Here is a 17697-nt window from a genome sequence, read left to right as displayed (position 1 = left end):
TGTGTCTGAACGGGCATGTCTGTGCGTTTCTTGGTAACCTCGGGAGCAGACAGAGAGCCGGGCACAGTAAGTACAAACGCTTGCTGCACACGAACGCCGACCCCTTCTACCAAAGCGTCCCCATACTGCCTTTCTTTAAACATAGGCAGGCACGCACACACACACACTTCCCTTGTCTCTCAGTGACCTCATTTATTTTTTTCTTACACTTTTTCTTTCTTTAATTTTTTTTCTCATCTGCCTACTTGCCTCTCTCTTGTCCTTTTTATAAATCTTGCCTCAGATGAGAGGGGCACAATTTGGAGGCAAAGCTATTTGCTGTGATTCCTTACTTAGAAATACACTTTGGTCTGTATGTGCCCCAGACCTACTTTAAAAATGTTTATTGCTGCATTCTAAATCCTACTTGCCTGGAGTTTAAAAGAGTATTCACTTTTATATCTTAAATCAGTTTTACAGGCAAGAGATTGCAATCTGTATGTGAAGTTGGTTAGTAATGTATTATTTCTACCTAAACCATTCATTATCCGCTGTGAATGCATCTTAGTTGCTAGGTTTCCATTTCTAGTTTTCTTTGTGTTACTGTCCTTGGAGTGTGAACTTGAACTTAAAATTTATTTTAGACCTAAGAACTGAGAGTATAAGTAAGCTCTTAAAAACAGGGAAATCCAGCGGACAGGGCTGTATGCTTACAGAGTTCATCTTGTCATCAGCCTAAGTCGTACCTGTTATACAAGATGCACATTTAATGTGTCCTTGTATTTTACAGTTACCTATAGGGGCGCCCTGTATCTAAAATGCGTCTCTGAAACGTTATAGAGCAACTAGAATTAGGCCCCTTTTATATAGAACTGCCTATGGGTTTTGCCTCTTTCCTTCTTTCAGAACATACTATTTTGACTATGTTTGGTATGGTAAAAAAAAAGGAATACTAAACTTTTAAATCATTCTGATAATTTTTTTGTTAAGAGTTTGAGGAAGTTATTAAATCTTTTTAGTTTGAAAAGATTAGGCTTTTGTGTGTGTGTGAAGAATAGTGGTTACCTATCTTTGAGCTAGGTCTTAGCATACTTCATATATGTGGAAGTATTCCATATTAGATGGAAGAGTGGGTAATGGCTACAGGAAGGGAGAGTAGCTAGTTTTTAAATTCTTGAGCTGTAAGTTTTCTATGGAAAATGTTGTGAGCAGATGAAGGGAGTACAGAACAATTATAGCTAGGAAATACCTGTAGTTTTATAGCTTAGGCACAAAGTACAAACTTAGCAAACTGGTTTTGATTTATGGAGGTGACTTGGTGTTTCAGTGTCCCCACTGATGGTCATTTTTTCTGCTGTGTTCATTTAGCAGAGTGTCAAATTTTTAAAAACCCAACCCAGATCAGAAAACAGATGGCAGAAAATATTTGGAAAACCCACACTCTTTTGGTTGTTACATACTTTTAATTATTGGACTTACTCTAGCTTTGGGACTCAACTTTTTACTGCTCTGTTGCCTTAAATGACCATATATTAACTGAGTATTTACTACATGTAAGGCAGAGTGGGACATACATTTATAATTAGAGGAGTCAAGCCCTTCCTTAGAGAATTGTGGCAAAGTAACAAAAATACTGGAAGACAAAGGCTCTCAATGGTTTGAACAGAAGCCCAACAGCTTACTGATATCACAGTGTGGCAGAGTGGTGCCACAGGGTCTGGTCTGTGCCTCTGAAATGCCGGAAGCATGAATGAGTACAAGTTTGTGTGCTAAAGCTATTAGAGGCATTTTTCATATGCGTGTTTTTTTTTTTTTTTTTTTTTTTTTGAGACAGAGTCTAATTATGCCGCCCTCGGTAGAGTGCCATGGCGTCACAGTTCACGGCAACCTCCAACTCTTGGGCCTAAGTGATTCTCTTGCCTCAGCTCCCCAGGTAGCTGGGACTACAGGTGCCTGCCACATGCCCAGCTATTTTTTGTTGTTGTAGTTGTCGTCGTTTGGTAGGCCAGGGCCGGGTTCGAACCTGCCCTCCCCGGTGTATGTGGCCAGCACCCTAGCTGCTGAGCTGCAGATGCTGAGCCTTCATATGTGTTTCTGAATATGTTTAATAATGTCCTGTTTGTATTTTTGACTGAAAAATGTATGCAAGTACTTAATTCACTGGTTTGTTGGAGTGGGAGGAGGAAGTGTGGTTGTACCCTTAAAGTACAAAATAGTTCTTGAGTTTTCAGGCAGCTATGAGTTAGCAATCAATGAATTTAGCTATCAAAATTCAGTGAAATTAAGTATTAGTGGCATATACCCTTTTGCGTATCAAACTTTTGGCAACTATTGATGATCATTTAACTGAGCATTTTCAGAATAAGTATACATAAGTATGTTTCCTGGCTAATTACTGCAGAAAACTCTTGGGGGATGATACAAGGTAGGAAAACGATACTAATTATAACCTAAACATTATTAGTCTGTAGAGAGGAATTAAATTGTTCTCTGTCCACAAAAGTGGGATTTTGCTGCAGTCATAAAAAATTAAGTAGCTCTTCAAATTTTATACCAAATTAAGTATGAGAAGCAATGGATAATGAGATGATGTGTACTTGTAGTACCTAAAATATTATAGTACTCATCTACTTAATAAAGTGGCTTGAATTATAAAGTCTAATTTTTCTTGGCAGATAAAGTCAGTTAATTGTTCTGTATTGCTATTGTTTTGCCCAATGAGGAGTTGACAGTTGCTATAGGCAGGTGGTTTTTTTTTTTTTTTTTGAGACAGTATCTTGCTCTGTCACTCAGACTGTAATGCTGTGGCTGATCATAGCTCACTGCAGCCTCATACTTATAAGCTCAAGAGATTCTCCTACCTCAGCCTCCCAAATAGCTGACTACAGGTGTGCACCACATGCCAAGATGAATTTTTTAATTTTTATAGAGACAGGGTCTCTCTATGTTGCCCAGACTGATCTTGAACTCCAGGAATCCTCCCATCTTGGCCTTCCAAAGTGCTAGGATTACAGGTGTGAGCCACTGTGCCAGGCCCAGGCCAGTGATTTTCAAACCCTTGTGGTCTCAGATTTTCACACCCCTAAATTAAAATTACTATGTCCCTCCAAAACTTTTGTTTATCTGGGATTACATATTTTGATACTTACTGGGTTAGCATAAAACAAATGTTAAAATCACCGAAATAAAGAGCTACTTTATTTAAGTGTTAATAACATTACTAATGAAAAATAACTATTTTCCAAAATAGTGGCATTGTTTTGCATGTCTGCAAATGTCTTTAATACCTGGTTTATAAGAGAATAGTTGGGTTTTTATTAGCTTTTGCATTTAATCTGTTGTGACTCATTGTTTTGGTTGAAGTTTAGAAGAAAATCTGACCTTGTAGAGATTTGTCAGGGTCTCTGGGACACTCAGAGTACTTGGAGAACTCTGAGAACCTCAGTCAGAAATAAGACTCAGGCTTCCTTATTATTTTTCTTGCTCTTATTTCTGAATGGAGCATATTTATACCAAATGCAGAAATCAGAGGCTCATGCAGATCCAGAGGGAATGTGGGTATGTATGGATTTTTATCTATGAGCCTAAAGCTGGCTGGTAGTTTGATTAATTTTGTCACTGCAAATAAACCAATAGAATTTGTTACTTAAAGGAAAATAAATGTACCTTAATATAAGCAACAGAGGCCGGGTGCAGTATCTCATGCCTATAATCCCAGTACTCCGGGAGCCCGAGGTGGGGGATTTCCCTATATCACAGGTTCGAGATCAGCCTGAGCAAGAGCGAGACCCTGTCTCTAAAAATAGCTGGGCATTGGCAGGCGCCTGTAGTCCTAGCTATTTGGGAGGCTGAAGCAAGAGAATCACTTGAGCCCAGGAGTTGGAGGTTGCTGTGAGCTATGATGCTACAGCACTCTACTGAGTGTGACAAAGTGAGTCTCTGTCTCAAAATAAATAAATAAATAAACCTAGAAAATCAAAGTACATGTGCTATACAATATTGCTTTTGTGACAGATTACATATATGACTGTGGTTCCATAGGATTATAATAAAATATTTTTACTGTACCTTTTACTATGTTTAGATATGTTTAAACACACAAATAATTAAAAAAAATACACCCATATTTAATTGTGATGCAGCTGCCTGCAGTATTCAGTACAGTGCCATTCTACACAGGTCTGCAGCTCAGGAGCAATCGGCCATACATGTAGCCTTGGTGTGCAGTAGGCTGTGCCCTCCAGGTTTGTGTAAGCACACTCTGATATTCCCGCAATGACAAAATTGCCTAACGATGCATTTCTCAGAAAGTAGTCCTGTTGTTAAGTGACACTTGCCTGTACTAAGAATAGTGAAAATATGAAAATGACTTTAAAATTTGTTTCTGAAAGGAAGAAATGATGGCTTTGCTGTGGTTTTCATAGTTTAGCTGTTGTTTTTAAATTAAGATTTGACTTTTTACTAATTCATAAAAACTTATTTTCTGAGCAAAGAAATATGAAGGGACTTAGGAAAGGCATTTATTGCTGCAGTAGTATTTAGTAATAAAAACTTTAGGTATTTCCATTAATTTAAAGATAAACTGAATTAACTTTCAGCCACAGGGAATAGCATTTAAATATATCTTCTTGAAACAGTCGGACTTAGAGAATTGACAAAAAAAATTATATAGCTTTTAAAAACGTATGCTGGAACACGTATTTATTTACCTACTTGGATTCATGTAACACATATTTGTTGAGCACTTACTGTGTGCTATGCACTGTTTGAGATACTACATGTACTTGTCATTTTGCAGTGGTCCATTTTAATGTCATAGTTAAATATTTGTGGAGTATAAAACACTTAAACACCTAACCCATGTGGAAAAGGGAAGAGATTCTGGGGGTATCAGTGAGACCTCAGAGCAGAGGGTGTGTGGACTTAAGGTTCATGGATGGGCTTTGCAAATGTATGCAGAGTGTTGTAGGTCTATGTTCTTTTGCATAATTCTGGGGAGAGATTATAACTCAGCAAATTCTCAAAAGGAGTTTTTGACCCTGAAAGGTCTTAAGCACCATTCATCAACTCTATAGGCGTATGGCATAGCACCATCATTTGTCAGTGACATAACAAGATCAAGGAGTCTGGGTAGGTCTGGTCACAGAGTTACTTAGTTAACCAAGGTTGTCTCAGAGACCATGTTAACTCTGTAACTGACTAATCAGATAACCAGGGGTTCGTATTTATAACTTCTTAAAGGTGGTTCTGACGGTCATGACCTTATTTAGTATAATACGGTCTTTTATTTTGTTTTTCTACTCTGGCTGTTCTTGACTAGTTAATTGGCAGGGGGTAGGACTAGATCCTAGTTCAGTACGATTTTTCACTTCATGTTTTCTCCAAACGACAGTAAACACAGAAGGCAAGGAGGAGAAAAGGCATGAGGCTTGCTTTGGAGAATAATACTGTTGGTCTTTTTCTGGGAAAAAAAAAAATTTTTTTTGGAAGGGGTGTGTACCTGCACCAGGCTGAGGCGTCTGTTTACTGTGGATGCACTAACTTACCAGGTGGATACTGGGACCTTTGTGCAACTGGCTTAACATTCAGATTTTGTCTCACTGTGATTACTATAAAAATAGGGCATCTTTATTCTTAAAAAAAAAAAAAAAAGGCAGAAAACTTTTTTTTTCTTCTCTTCAAAACCTTTTTTAGACTTCAGTTTGTCTTCTGTACTGAGAAAACTTAATGCCTGTCATTGTGAGCAGGGTTCATTTATTTTTTTCCTTGACTTCTAATCATTTCTATCACTTCTTCACTGGAACCTAGGTAAGCAGTAATATCTGTGTCCTCATCTTTGAGATGAGGAGATGGGATTGTAAGGGCCACCAGATACCCAATACAACTCCTGACCCAATACCTGCTAGTTTCAGGGCCTTTTTTGCATTAGAAAGTATCTCAGTAGGAGCTGGGGAGCAAAGAGGAACAAAGACTAAGTAGCTCTTAGAAAACATGCTTTTAAATAAAGGTTTGACTTGACAAATTTGATTTTCACTGTGATTGGGTCATGAGTTGGAGAATGACAGTGTCATGAGGTCATTTAAAAATTACTTTAAAATATTGTGTTTATGTTTTGCTCTAAGGTTTATATTTGTCTTGTTTTTACTGGGAGGAGGAAGGTAGAGGGGCCAGCTGAGATGAGAGCGTAACAATGAAGGCATCCTGTGGTTGCAGAACATGTGAATGACCAATTGGACTGCAGCAAAAAGCAGGCGCAGGGTGATGGCTTAATTGGTACCAGGTGTAGATGGAGGAGGCACACAGATGTGATGGGGTGCGTTACCTAATTGTTTTAATGTTCAGCGAGAAGTTAATTGTCAGTATGGAGTGTGCTGGCAAATTAGGTTCCTACTGCCTTCATGTAACTGAGGATAAATGAGGTGTCACGAGTTTCCAATCTGTACCTCTGACACAAACACTTTTCCTGCGGGGAGGAGAAAGTTCCCAAGGGGAATCAGCATGGTAGCTAAAGAAATCCATTTGAATAATGTGCATTATTTTCACATTAGGGAAACCTGTCTAGCTTTTGCTGTATTCATGAGTGGGTTTTCCTTTTGGATTTGCTGCTGGTGTTTTCACGGTTTAGACTTATTGGCAGAAGAGTTGCTTGGTTGTCTCAGGATTCATGAAGTCTTCTGTAACTAGTTTTTGGTAGCACTGACCTTTTTTATCTCACAGCACACTAGAACCTATAGACCTATAGTTAAACTTCCGTGGCACACTTAAATTATGTTGATCCAAAAAAAGAGTAAAGAAAAGAATATCCTTACTGTGCTTTGAACTGCTTTTGAAAACAATTTAATTACTGAGCCTTAAAAGTTTTTAGGGCATACCAGTTGAAAATCACTGGTGTAATGTTTCATTAGACTTGGCTTTCTTTTGTAGATTCTGGAGTTACCTTTCAGAAGATACCAGTGATAGCCGGGCATTGTGGCGGGCGCCTGTAGTCCCAGCTACTTGGGAGGCTGAGGCAAGAGAATCGCTTAAGCCCAGGAGTTGGAGGTTGCTGTGAGCTGTGTGATGCCACGACACTCTACCGAGGGCCATAAAGTGAGACTCTGTCTCTACAAAAAAAAAAAAAAAAAAAAACCAGAAGATACCAGTGAATGAGCATTATGATTAAATGGCTAAAGAAAAGTAAAATTCTTGAAACAAGACTGTAAAGACTGTTTTTTATTCTTATTGAAGTGGTTGGGTCTTCACTATTTTAGTCTTGAGTGGGTGTTTGGAGTATTAATATTATATATTGAGTATTAAAATTGTAATACTCAATGTATACTGATAACAAAAGATGAATACAAGTCATGTTGAGTACCTCTTATAATTGCAGAAGTCGGATGTGACATGAGTATTAGAAATTTAATACAAATTTTCCTGTTTTTAAAATGTGTATACATTTTGGGGGCACCCTCTGTAGACACATCACTTTCCAAAATGGTCCGGCAGTCCAAATCTTGGCATTTTGCTTTTGACTCCTCTGGGTGGTCTTTTATGTTTAATGGATTTACCTACACTTTTTTGAAGACAGTTTCACTCTGTTGCCCAACCTAGAGTGCCATGGAGTCATCCTAGCTCACAGCAGCCTTAAACTCCTGGGTTCAAATGATTCTCCTGCCTCAGCCTCTTGAGCAGCTTAGAGTATAGGCGCTCACTACAACACTCGGCTCTTTTTTTTGTATTTTTAGCAGAGATAGGAGTTTCACTCGTGCTCACTCTTGCTCAAGCTGGTCTCGAACTCCAGAGCTCGAGCGATCCTCTCACCTCAGCCTCCCAGAGTGCTAGGATTGCAGGCGTGAGCCAGTGTGCCCCACCAAATTCCTAATGTGAGGGTATGATTTCATCATTGCATTGATGTGTTTAGTTTTGTTTTATTTTGAAAGAAAATCTTGACCTTCTCTGTGCCCGAGGTTCAAACACTTTGCCAATTATCTGGTTAACCTGCATCCCATTAGCTACAGCAGGGAAAGGTCTTGGTACTACATATGTCTTTAATAAAATATGGTTCTCACAATTATGTAATTGTGTTCTGGGTGTGACTACTCAAAGGAGTTACACACAGGTTGTAATACTGGAAAATCTGTCACTTTTTTTTTTTGTAGAGACAGAGTCTCACTGTACCGCCCTCGGGTAGAGTGCCGTGGTGTCACACGGCTCACAGCAACCTCTAACTCTTGGGCTTACGCAATTCTCTTGCCTCAGCCTCCCGAGTAGCTGGGACTACAGGCGCCCGCCACAACGCCTGGCTATTTTTTTGTTGCAGTTTGGCCAGGGCTGGGCTTAAACCCGCCACCCTCCGCATATGGGGCCGGCGCCCTACTCACTGAGCCACAGGCGCCGCCCCTGTCACTTTTTTTTTTTTTGAGATAGAGTTTCACTATGCTGCCTTCAGTAGAATGCTGTTGTGTCACAGCTCACAGCAACCTCCCAACTTTTGGGCTTACGCGATTCTCTTGCCTCAGCCTCCCATGTAGCTGGGACAACAAGTACCCGCCACAATGCCCGGCTATTTTTTGTTGTTGTTGTCATTGTTATTTAGCTGGCCCAGCCTGGGTTCGAACCTGCCAACCTCAGTGTATGTGTTTGGCACCATAACCACTGTGCTAACAGCACTGCGCCCACTTTTTTCTTTAGGCTGGTTCTTTTGCTAACTGTCAGAGCTATTTTGTTCTGTCATCACTGTTAAGTGGATGTGACTCTTAAGAGGAGCATTTCAGTAATACCAATTTGTTGTTAGTGAAGATGGCTTTCTGAGATTTGATCTTCTCATAGCATCCTAGATTTTCTAAGAGGGAGGGATTCCTTCTTGTGGAATTTGTTTTCTCTGTTCCTGTACCTCGTCTGTGTAGTTTATACAGACAAATGAAGAGACAGTCGTGCCAGCTAGGCTAAATGCTAGCTTTTGAAGCCTCCCCGTGCCTCTAGTATTGAACAGACTTTTCTGAGGGGGGGATCTTTTCTTTGAGTCTTCTCAGACATTCTTCTCCCTTTATCGTTTTATTTGACTCCATACGCTTAAGTGTGTGCATAGGAAATCATGGTTTTAGAATTTTAGTTTGTTTTGAAAACAGTGTGTGGGTTTGCTCAGGTTTATAATATCCCCTGTTGGCTGTAGAAGATGTAAATGAGATGACTTTGTTTATTTTTAAGAAAATTTTACAACAAAGGAAAACTTACTGTCTGGAAATCCCAGTCCTCAGGACATTTGTAATAGCAGTTTTCCCAGTGTTTACAGTTTTTGAAAAATCCTGGCAGACATTTAAACTTTACCAGCTGCAAGGTGAAATAAAGCATTTGAGTTTCTTGGCTAGGATTATAGGATATCGGTCAGTGTGGTAATACTGGTTCTCGTTGATCAAAAAAACCTCTGATTCATGATGAAATATTTATTTAGTAAATAAATATTTGGAAAATGAATTCTACTTCAATGCTGTGTGGTAGATTAAAAATCTTCCAAAATAGCGACTGTGGGAAGTGGTGTCTGTGGTGACAAGTAGGCCTGTAGAACTGTTAGCTGCAGCGGTTGGCACCCACAGAACCCCAGCTGCGGGTGCCTGGACTCCTCTGATACTCTGCTGAGGTCTTTTTCAGGGTCAGTCTTGGGTGGAAGGATTCATGCATGGAAAGGCAAGAATTTGGGACTATTCATAGTTCATTTTAAAGAAGGCTATGAAATGTTCATTTTAAAACATTATGTGTTTACATTTTTGTTATGATAGGCATCTAACCAGATAATACAGAAAAGAGAGAGAATGTGTATGTGACTATGGTGTCGGACAGAGGAGATGGGGGAGAGCGTAGGTGATTTAAAAGTTTCTTTGGCCTCTCCTCAGATTTGATTATATTTCTGTGTTTTGAATTTATGACTTTTTAAATAATTTAATGCAAAGCAACCTCAGTTTCATTCTTTTGCAAATGGTCACTTCTTAAATGTTGCCTTGATTTGTTAGATTTGGACCTGGATAATGGGGAATTCTATTGAAGGGGCAAAAGGATTTGTTCAGTCAATACCCAGGTATAATCTCTTAATCCTTAAAATTTATGGCTCATAATACAGAATGGCTATATTCCACCCTTGAGCCATAAGGAACAAAACAGTAGGTGGTGCATGAAAGAAAATCGCAGCATGAGGGGAAAAATTTTTCAAGACATGCACTAATCCTATGAAGTCCCTTTTGGGTTTTGGGAGTCAGTAAGAGATACACAAATGTTAAAAAACCAAAATGGTTGTCCTTGCTGCCAGGGAAGCTCACCAAGCTGGAACTCTTTGCTTATGTCAAGAACAACAGTGAGAGCAGCATCAGCGCTGGAAGAAGTGAGGGGCAGTTTTGCACAGAAAACTGGGTTTGTGGGAACAGGGGTAAAACGAAGCAGCGCGTTTTGGGAAGAGTGGCCTTTAAGTAGAAAGCTGCCAAGTACCATGCAGGAGCCAGGGATTCCCGGGACTGACTGGCTCTCCCAGGCCTTTCTAGCCCACACTCTTCAAGCTGCCTTGTTTTGAGTCAATTTTATAGCATCAAAGGTACGATGAGACGTTTTGTTTCGTAACTTGTCCAAGCCTGCCAGTTGAATGGAGCCAATTTTCAGATAAGCAGGGGTGCTAATTACTAGCCCTGTCCAAATTTGGAGAAACTTTCAGAGCTTTTCAAAACCCATTCAGATTATAGGCCTTATTTAAGTCGCTCAAGCGGAAATTACAGTAGTAACTTAGACGCAGAGGCCTCAAAGCTTGACAGTCTGCAGTGTCCAGCCGTGGAGATGTTATTATTTCTAACAGAAGTCGGATTGTTCCTAACAGAAATGTAGTTTCCTTATATGTTCACATTACCACTTGGCATCATTAAAAAAATAAGACATTAGAATGCTGTCTGGGGATGGCCAAGTGTTTCGGATTCCCAGTGCTAATTACAGCAGGAGGGCTTGGAAGGTGGTGGAGAGAGACTTTTCACTTAAAAATCACCAGCAGACGCAGAATGTATGCCATATTTGGCTGGGCACTTGGACAGATGTAAACCTGAGTAAGAAACAGCCCTATCTTGGACACACCTGCTCAGAGTCTGTGGGAGGAGACTTCAGGGCTAAAAGAATCTAGAAGAGAGACGCTTTTCCCATGTGCAAGCAAGCAGCTGCTTCTGGAACTCAGCTTTTCAGAGTGCGTATTAGCACTTTGCAAGAGTTAAGTCTCCTGTGGCCTCTGCCAGGCCGTGGGTCTGGGTCAGAGGGGTTGGTTTTTAGCAGACATTTATCTAGGTAATTAGTTCAGGGATCCAGCCAGCTCACCTTTCAGCCCCAAACACTGTGGTAAAGACATTACTTTGAGCTTCTCTCTATTGAATAGCTTTGGTCCCTCCCACCTTCTTTTATCTAAGCCTCCTAGCATTTGTGTAGCTTGAACTGTCATGAATAAAAGAGCTCAGCTCTTTTAGAGTTAGCCCTTGAAGTGGGCCAAGAGGCTTCAGATTGCCTTCTGCTCCCCAGTTTTGATTTCCTCTTGCATATGGTTGAGCTGGCACAACACCCCAATGATGAGGTCTGTGTTTTGGGGGGGAGCTTTGAGAGCCAGCCACCTGGCTGATTACCCCTGGTACCATCAAGTTATTTGCTCCTGGTACATAGCACTGTATTTATTAGATGTGATCTCATGTAAAAGGTTCCCTCAGCCCCTTCTATTTTAAATTGTGGCAGAGAAAGGTAACATAATTATCTGTTGGCCCTGGACACCTCCTTCTTAGTTCTCAAACATCTTTCAGAAATTGGGGTTTTCTGGGCTTTGTGAAAGGTTTTTCCACAGCTCATTCAGCATTGTTCAAGGCAGTAACACACCACTGAACAAATTGCCCCCTTGCATATGCTAATCCCACACTTAAAAGAACTCATTGTAACATGTTCTGATGCTTTAGTCCAAGGGGAGATGGGAATTGAAGGGATGTCAGAGCATGTCATGTGACCCCCAAATATCTAAAATGCCTGTTTTCTTTGGGTCAACAGTTTGTACTCAGCATATGTGAATGAAAGTATCCTGTGTGGTTTGTGGAAAAGATTAGTCCCTTGTTCCTGCTTTTGTGTGTGGGAGCTGGCCTCGCTATTGAAGATTCACTGGCTGAAATTCCCACTTTGGGTCTTAAATTTCAGTACTGTTGGCGAGGAACACCAAACCTTATTTTCAACAATAAATTAAAAGAATTCAAAAGAATTCCTTCATTGTTGCTGCGGAAAATGTGATTTGCCTTTTAGGAGACCATGCTGTTAATCTCACCACGTCCTTTGTGCCTTTTTAGAGTGGTACACATTGACTCTTACAGTTAAAGAATATGTCTAATAGAGTAATCTCAAGATTTGCTCATAGGCCTGCGTATTCCCAGCCAGGAAGTCGCAGTGGGAAAGAATAAAAACACACACATACAACACAGCAAGCTCCTGTTCTCTAACTGTAAATAGAACAGAAGCATATTTTGAACGAGGCCCGAAGGATCCACCAGGCTTTGGATGGTTTGATTGTAAAGTCAGGATCCCCCTTTTAAGTACATAAACCTCTATAAATGTTTGCCATCAAAGTCTTTAGATGAGATGAATTAAATGGAATGAAAGGCTGTGTAGGTATCACCTTTCTAAAATAGTTCTCACATCCAGGTTGTGTTTTCATGTGTACAAAGAGGCTTGGGAAGAAATCTTTGATTAATTTTTTTTTTTTTTTTTTTTGTCTTGCAGAGTAATTCCCTCCTGGTCCCAGACAGTCTAAGAGGCACAGATAAACGCAGAAATGGGCCTGAATTTTCCAATGACATCAAGAAAAGGAAGGTGGATGATAAGGACTCCAGCCATTATGTAAGTAATTAAAGGACTTGAAATAATATTTGTTTGCTTATTGCCCACTCTTTGAGTACCCAAGTTACTCTTAAGATCTTGACTGATAATTCCACATACCTTAAAAATAATCCTATGAAGAGGATAGATTCTTACCTGGTATAGGATATTACTTTTAGGAATGCCTAATATCTGGCGCTGCTTGACAAATCAAGAATTTGTCCTTTAATATCACTTTTTACTCACAAGAGTCAAGATCAAGAGTGGTATGCTTTTCTGTTGCTTCCCAGAGTCTATACAGGAAGGCTATCAGGGTTTCCTCGGGCCCTGGGTTATGGCAGAGACCTTGGAATAATTGGACTACCTTTGCCTGGCAGCCTTGAAACCAGCCTGGACACATACTAGAGAATGTTCTCTCTTTTACCTCTCTTCCAAGGAACTGTTATTCCACTCTGGGTCAGTCTTGGACACTGCTATTTTACCTGCTACGTATCTTGAATTTGAAAGATGTAACCTTGTGATAAACTTTTGTTCCTCCGTCAACACCCTAGATTTCTCATGGTTATTTAAAGTCTGGTGTAGAATAACATATACGTCTTTCCAAGCCATATCATAGGCTAGGCACAAATGCAGGAAAGTGTCTCTCACTATATAGTTCCCAGGGCAATCGGTATAGCTTCCCAGATGTGTTTTATTTGTTTTAATTCTATTAAACGAAAATGCTTATGGATTGGGCTTGGTCACAACCCCCCTGCTGCTTCTACCAAAGGTGGGGGCCAAGCTGCCTTTTCTCCAGTAGAGATAGAGAAGGCACCACCCCCTCGGGCCTCCCAAGTATGGGGATGGTATGAAACGGGTGGGAACCAGAGGAGGATTTCTGGTTTTATCTTTTTTGCTTTTTTATTTTTTTTTTTGAGACAAAGCGTCTTACTTTGTCACTCTCAGAACAGTGCCGTGGCATCACAGCTCACAGCAACTTTAAACTGTTGGGCTCAAGTGATCCTGTTGCCTCATCCTCTTGAGTAGCTGGGACTACAGGCATCTGCTACAGTGCCTGGCTATATTTTCGAGATAGGCTCTCGCTTTTGCTCAGGCTGGTCTCAAACTCATGAACTCAAGCAATCCACCTACTTCGGCCTCCCAGAGTGCTAGGATTAGCACTCCAGGTGTGAGCCACAGAGGAGGATTTCTTAACACCATAGCCGTAAAAAATCTGTATGTATGGCATTTGGCCCATATTCCTTTTCCTTTGTAAACAAGGTCCAACTGTAAGATGGTGGGGTGATTTTAGAGTCCTGTGTGGCAGCCACTGTTCTTTCCTGTCCAGCTTGTACCGTGGCCAGGCCGTCATGTAGAAGAGTAAATGTTTTTTTTTCTTTAGAGTGTCTAGATTAAACTTGTCTCAATTTGAGAGAATAAAAGTAAGGAGAGGAATAGGGGCTACTCTGAGGCCTGTTAGAGCTGGGTTTTGCCAGATGACAGCCGGAGCCCCACCGTCGGTCCTGACATCTTTCAGATTCGTAGGAAAGAGGGGCTGTGTACAGCCCCTCACTAAGACCCTCTCAGGTTTTTTTCTCCCCCAAAAGTAAGCTCCAGGACAAAGACATGTACATATTAACATCCTGGTCATTTATATCAGTACTGTTAATAGCACCAGCAATTGGGTGGCCAGCCACAACAAGGAAGGCATTTCCCGGATTGGAGCAGAAGAAGCAATTTAAAGATGAAGGAGAAAGGCTGGATACATCCAGGAGTCTAAGTACAATGGAACCTCCATAAGTTAACTGTGCATGGAGCTGCAGCACGCTGGCCAGCATATGGAGGAGGTCAGCCACGGAGGCTGTGCTATGCTCACCTGGGCCCCACCCCACGTGGGAGGTTGGACGGCACTGCCTGTGAAGGAGACATTGCAGTTTAGTGTGGGCAAAAGCCAGTGGAGGAAACGTTATCCAGTCCCAACACGAGAAAGGAAGTAAGCATCCCATCAAATTAGAAAGAAAAGTACATTATTAAAACCAGTGTACAGCCTGGAAGCACATAAATAAAATGAAAGACTGCTCCCCTATCACGAGGGGTGTGTCCTCAAACTCCTCATCACTCCTTGCTCTTAATCACTGTGTTAAGATTTCTAAACCAAATTCTTGGTTTAGCCAAGAATTTGAGCCTACAGTCTGAGATGGCAAGAGTGGAAAAGTGAAAGCCAGTACCTGGGAGATTTCAACCATGCAGTACCACCTCAGGCACTGGCCACAGGGCAGGAGAATTCAAAATAAGAGTGGGCTTACCTAGTTTTATTGGCAGAATGAATTCTCCCAAGTTTATCCAAGTCTTGCAGCACCAAAAATGTGGGGCTTCAAGGCCTGTCAGGGTTTCGGATAGCTGCCTGGGTCCTCAGTTCATGGGGTGCTCTTGGTTGAAAAATGACCAGATACCGCAGCCATGAAACAAAGGTAATATTGAGAAAGAGTAAGACAGGTTTACAGATCCAAGAGCAAGATGTAGGCTTACAGAGCAATATAGATTTGCCATAGGCTATGAATGAGCCCCCATTGTCACAACAAGGAAAAAGGGTTGGGTCATGGCCGCCAATTCTCTTTTATACTGTCTGTATCTGACCTGCTTCCTGGTTCAGAGGTCACCTTGAGACCAGAGTCTTACTGAGCTTGCTGACCTTCGAGGAGCCTCTCTGAGAACCATGTGTGTTGGGGGTGTGGACTGCAATGTAGATTTAAGCTAATGACAGGATAATTAGTCTCAAGATTTTCTTATTATTGAATTCTCCTGCCCCGAGGCCAGCGCTTGAGGTGGTGCTGCACGGTTGAAGTCTCCCAGGTACTGGCTGGCTTTCACTTTTCCACTCTCGCCATCTCAGACTGCACGCTAGAATTCTTGTCTAAACCAAGAGTTTGGTTTGGAAATCTTAACACCGTGATTAAGAGCAAGGTCATTTTTAAAGACTGTTGTAAATGTTGCTGGGCTAGAGGGTCTTTTACATACTTTTGCAGAATTGGTAGGTTGATCCCTCCTCCCCAGGTGTAAGCACTGAGATGGGGGCCTGATGGCACCGACACATCCTCCTTCCCAGGAGAGCTGTTGCTAACTAATGTTCTGATCTTTGAATTCTCAATTTGTGAACAAGGGCTCTCCATTTTCCTATTTTGTCTTGGGCCCTTCACATTTGGTGACTACTCCTGCTAAAACAAAATAAAAATGTTGGTGTCACAAAACACCTGGTTGGACGCTATTCTGATAATATGCTTAGGTCCAGGTTCAGGCTCTTACTAGTGTTCAAGGTAGAGAGTTTGTCTTCTTCCACAGTGAGCATTTTAATGATCTGAGTTCATGATAAAAATGGAAGAACGCCAGAGGCATCTTATTCAAAATCTGCAGATGAACTCACCCAGCTGGTTGGTAGAGTGAGGACTCTTATTCTACATACAGCTAAAACCATGAGCAGAAGGAAGAAAAGAATCAAGCCAAATGGCCATTGGCTGTGGTCTTGAGGTCACAGAAATTACAGCCGAGGCATGTCCCAGAGTTGCCTGGTGTGTCCCTGAGTGTCTGTTGCAGGATGGGTATGTTGTCGGGGACAGGATGAAAGCAGAATGTTGAATTGGGCCACTTCCCCGTTGCCCTGGGAGGAAGAGGTGTCTGTTGTGCAGACTCTGAAGAGTTTTAAACATTTGGCCTCTCTGTGTCTCCTGCTGTCTGCTCAAGCTAACAGTAGATAACATTTCTTGAGCTCTAACTGGGGTTAGGGCCAAGAACCCTGTGCTTTTATTTAGATTATTTCATTTAATTTTTACAGTGCCCATTGACTGATGCCATAGAAACATCGTGCATTTAAGTGATTTGCTGAAGGTCACCATTGGTGGTAGAGCCTAGAAGGCAGCCCTGCGTCAAAATCCTTGCACTTAATCACTGTGTTAAGATTTCCAAACCCATCTCTATTTTGTAGCAGATTCTCAAATGGATCCACCCTTTGCACCATGTTTTAATCACTTTCTCTGTTAAAAAGTTGTTGGCCCTTCCCATCCAAGCCCAAGCCTTTTTTAGGACCTATCACTTTCCTCTTGTCTGTTGCCCAGAGCTGATATCCCATGCATGTACTTTCATTTGTTACTTCAACTGTTAATTAACAGGTGGAAGGCTCATGATTTACAGAAAGTTGCGAATACACAATTCTGAGTTGCTCTTCATGAGGCTTGTGTTTAAAAGTTATGTAGAGGGCGGCTCCTGTGGCTCAGTGAGCAGGGCGCCGGCCCCATATACCGAGGGTGCAGGGTTCAAACCCAGCCCCAGCCAAACTGCAACAAAAAATAGCCAGGCGTTGTGGCGGGCGCCTGTAGTCCCAGCTACTCGGGAGGCTGAGGCAGGAGAATCGCTTAAGCCCAGGAGTTGGAGGTTGCTGTGAGCTGTGTGATGCCACGGCACTTTACCGAGGACATTAAAGTGAAACTCTGTCTCTACAAAAAAAGAAATAAATAAAAAAAATAAAAGTTATGTAGAGCCAGGCACAGTGGTCATGCTTATAATCCTACTCTGGGAGGCTGAGCTGGGAGAGACCAGCCTGAGCAAAGCATGACCCCATCTCTACTGAAAATAGAAAAAATTAGTCAGGTGTTGTGGTGGGCACCTATAGTCCCAGCTACTTGGAAAGCTGAGGTAGGAGGATCTCTTGAACCAGGAGTTTGAGGTCGCTGTGAGCTGGGCTGATGTCCTGGTACTCTAGCTGGGCAACAGAGTGAGACTCTGCCTCAAAAAAAAAAAAAAAAAAGTTAGTAATAAATGATTTAGAATGCATACATTGGCATGACAGTTTTGTACCCTACATATACTAGGTATGTCTGATAAGGTGGTCAGAGTTAGTATACTGAG

The 17697-nt window shown here is 41.4% G+C and overlaps 1 protein-coding gene across 11 annotated transcripts in view; it reads left to right on the top strand.

Moving 5' to 3' along the window:
* The window catches only part of TLE1 (TLE family member 1, transcriptional corepressor), a 95959-nt gene that overhangs the window by 47758 nt on the left and 30504 nt on the right, over positions 1 to 17697 (top strand). For 8 of the 11 annotated variants that reach the window (XM_053576238.1, XM_053576190.1, XM_053576164.1 and 5 more), the window contains 2 exons: positions 50 to 66; positions 12724 to 12840. In XM_053576238.1, the coding sequence (XP_053432213.1) occupies positions 50 to 66; positions 12724 to 12840 (134 nt within the window). The remainder of the gene's footprint in view (positions 1 to 49; positions 67 to 12723; positions 12841 to 17697) is intronic. The other 3 variants (XM_053576231.1, XM_053576212.1, XM_053576201.1) reach the window with 1 other exon arrangement.

Source organism: Nycticebus coucang, chromosome 2, assembly GCF_027406575.1.
Source record: "Nycticebus coucang isolate mNycCou1 chromosome 2, mNycCou1.pri, whole genome shotgun sequence".
In the NCBI taxonomy this organism is placed as follows: Eukaryota; Metazoa; Chordata; class Mammalia; order Primates; family Lorisidae; genus Nycticebus; species Nycticebus coucang.
This window is presented reverse-complemented; position numbering and strand designations above follow the sequence as displayed.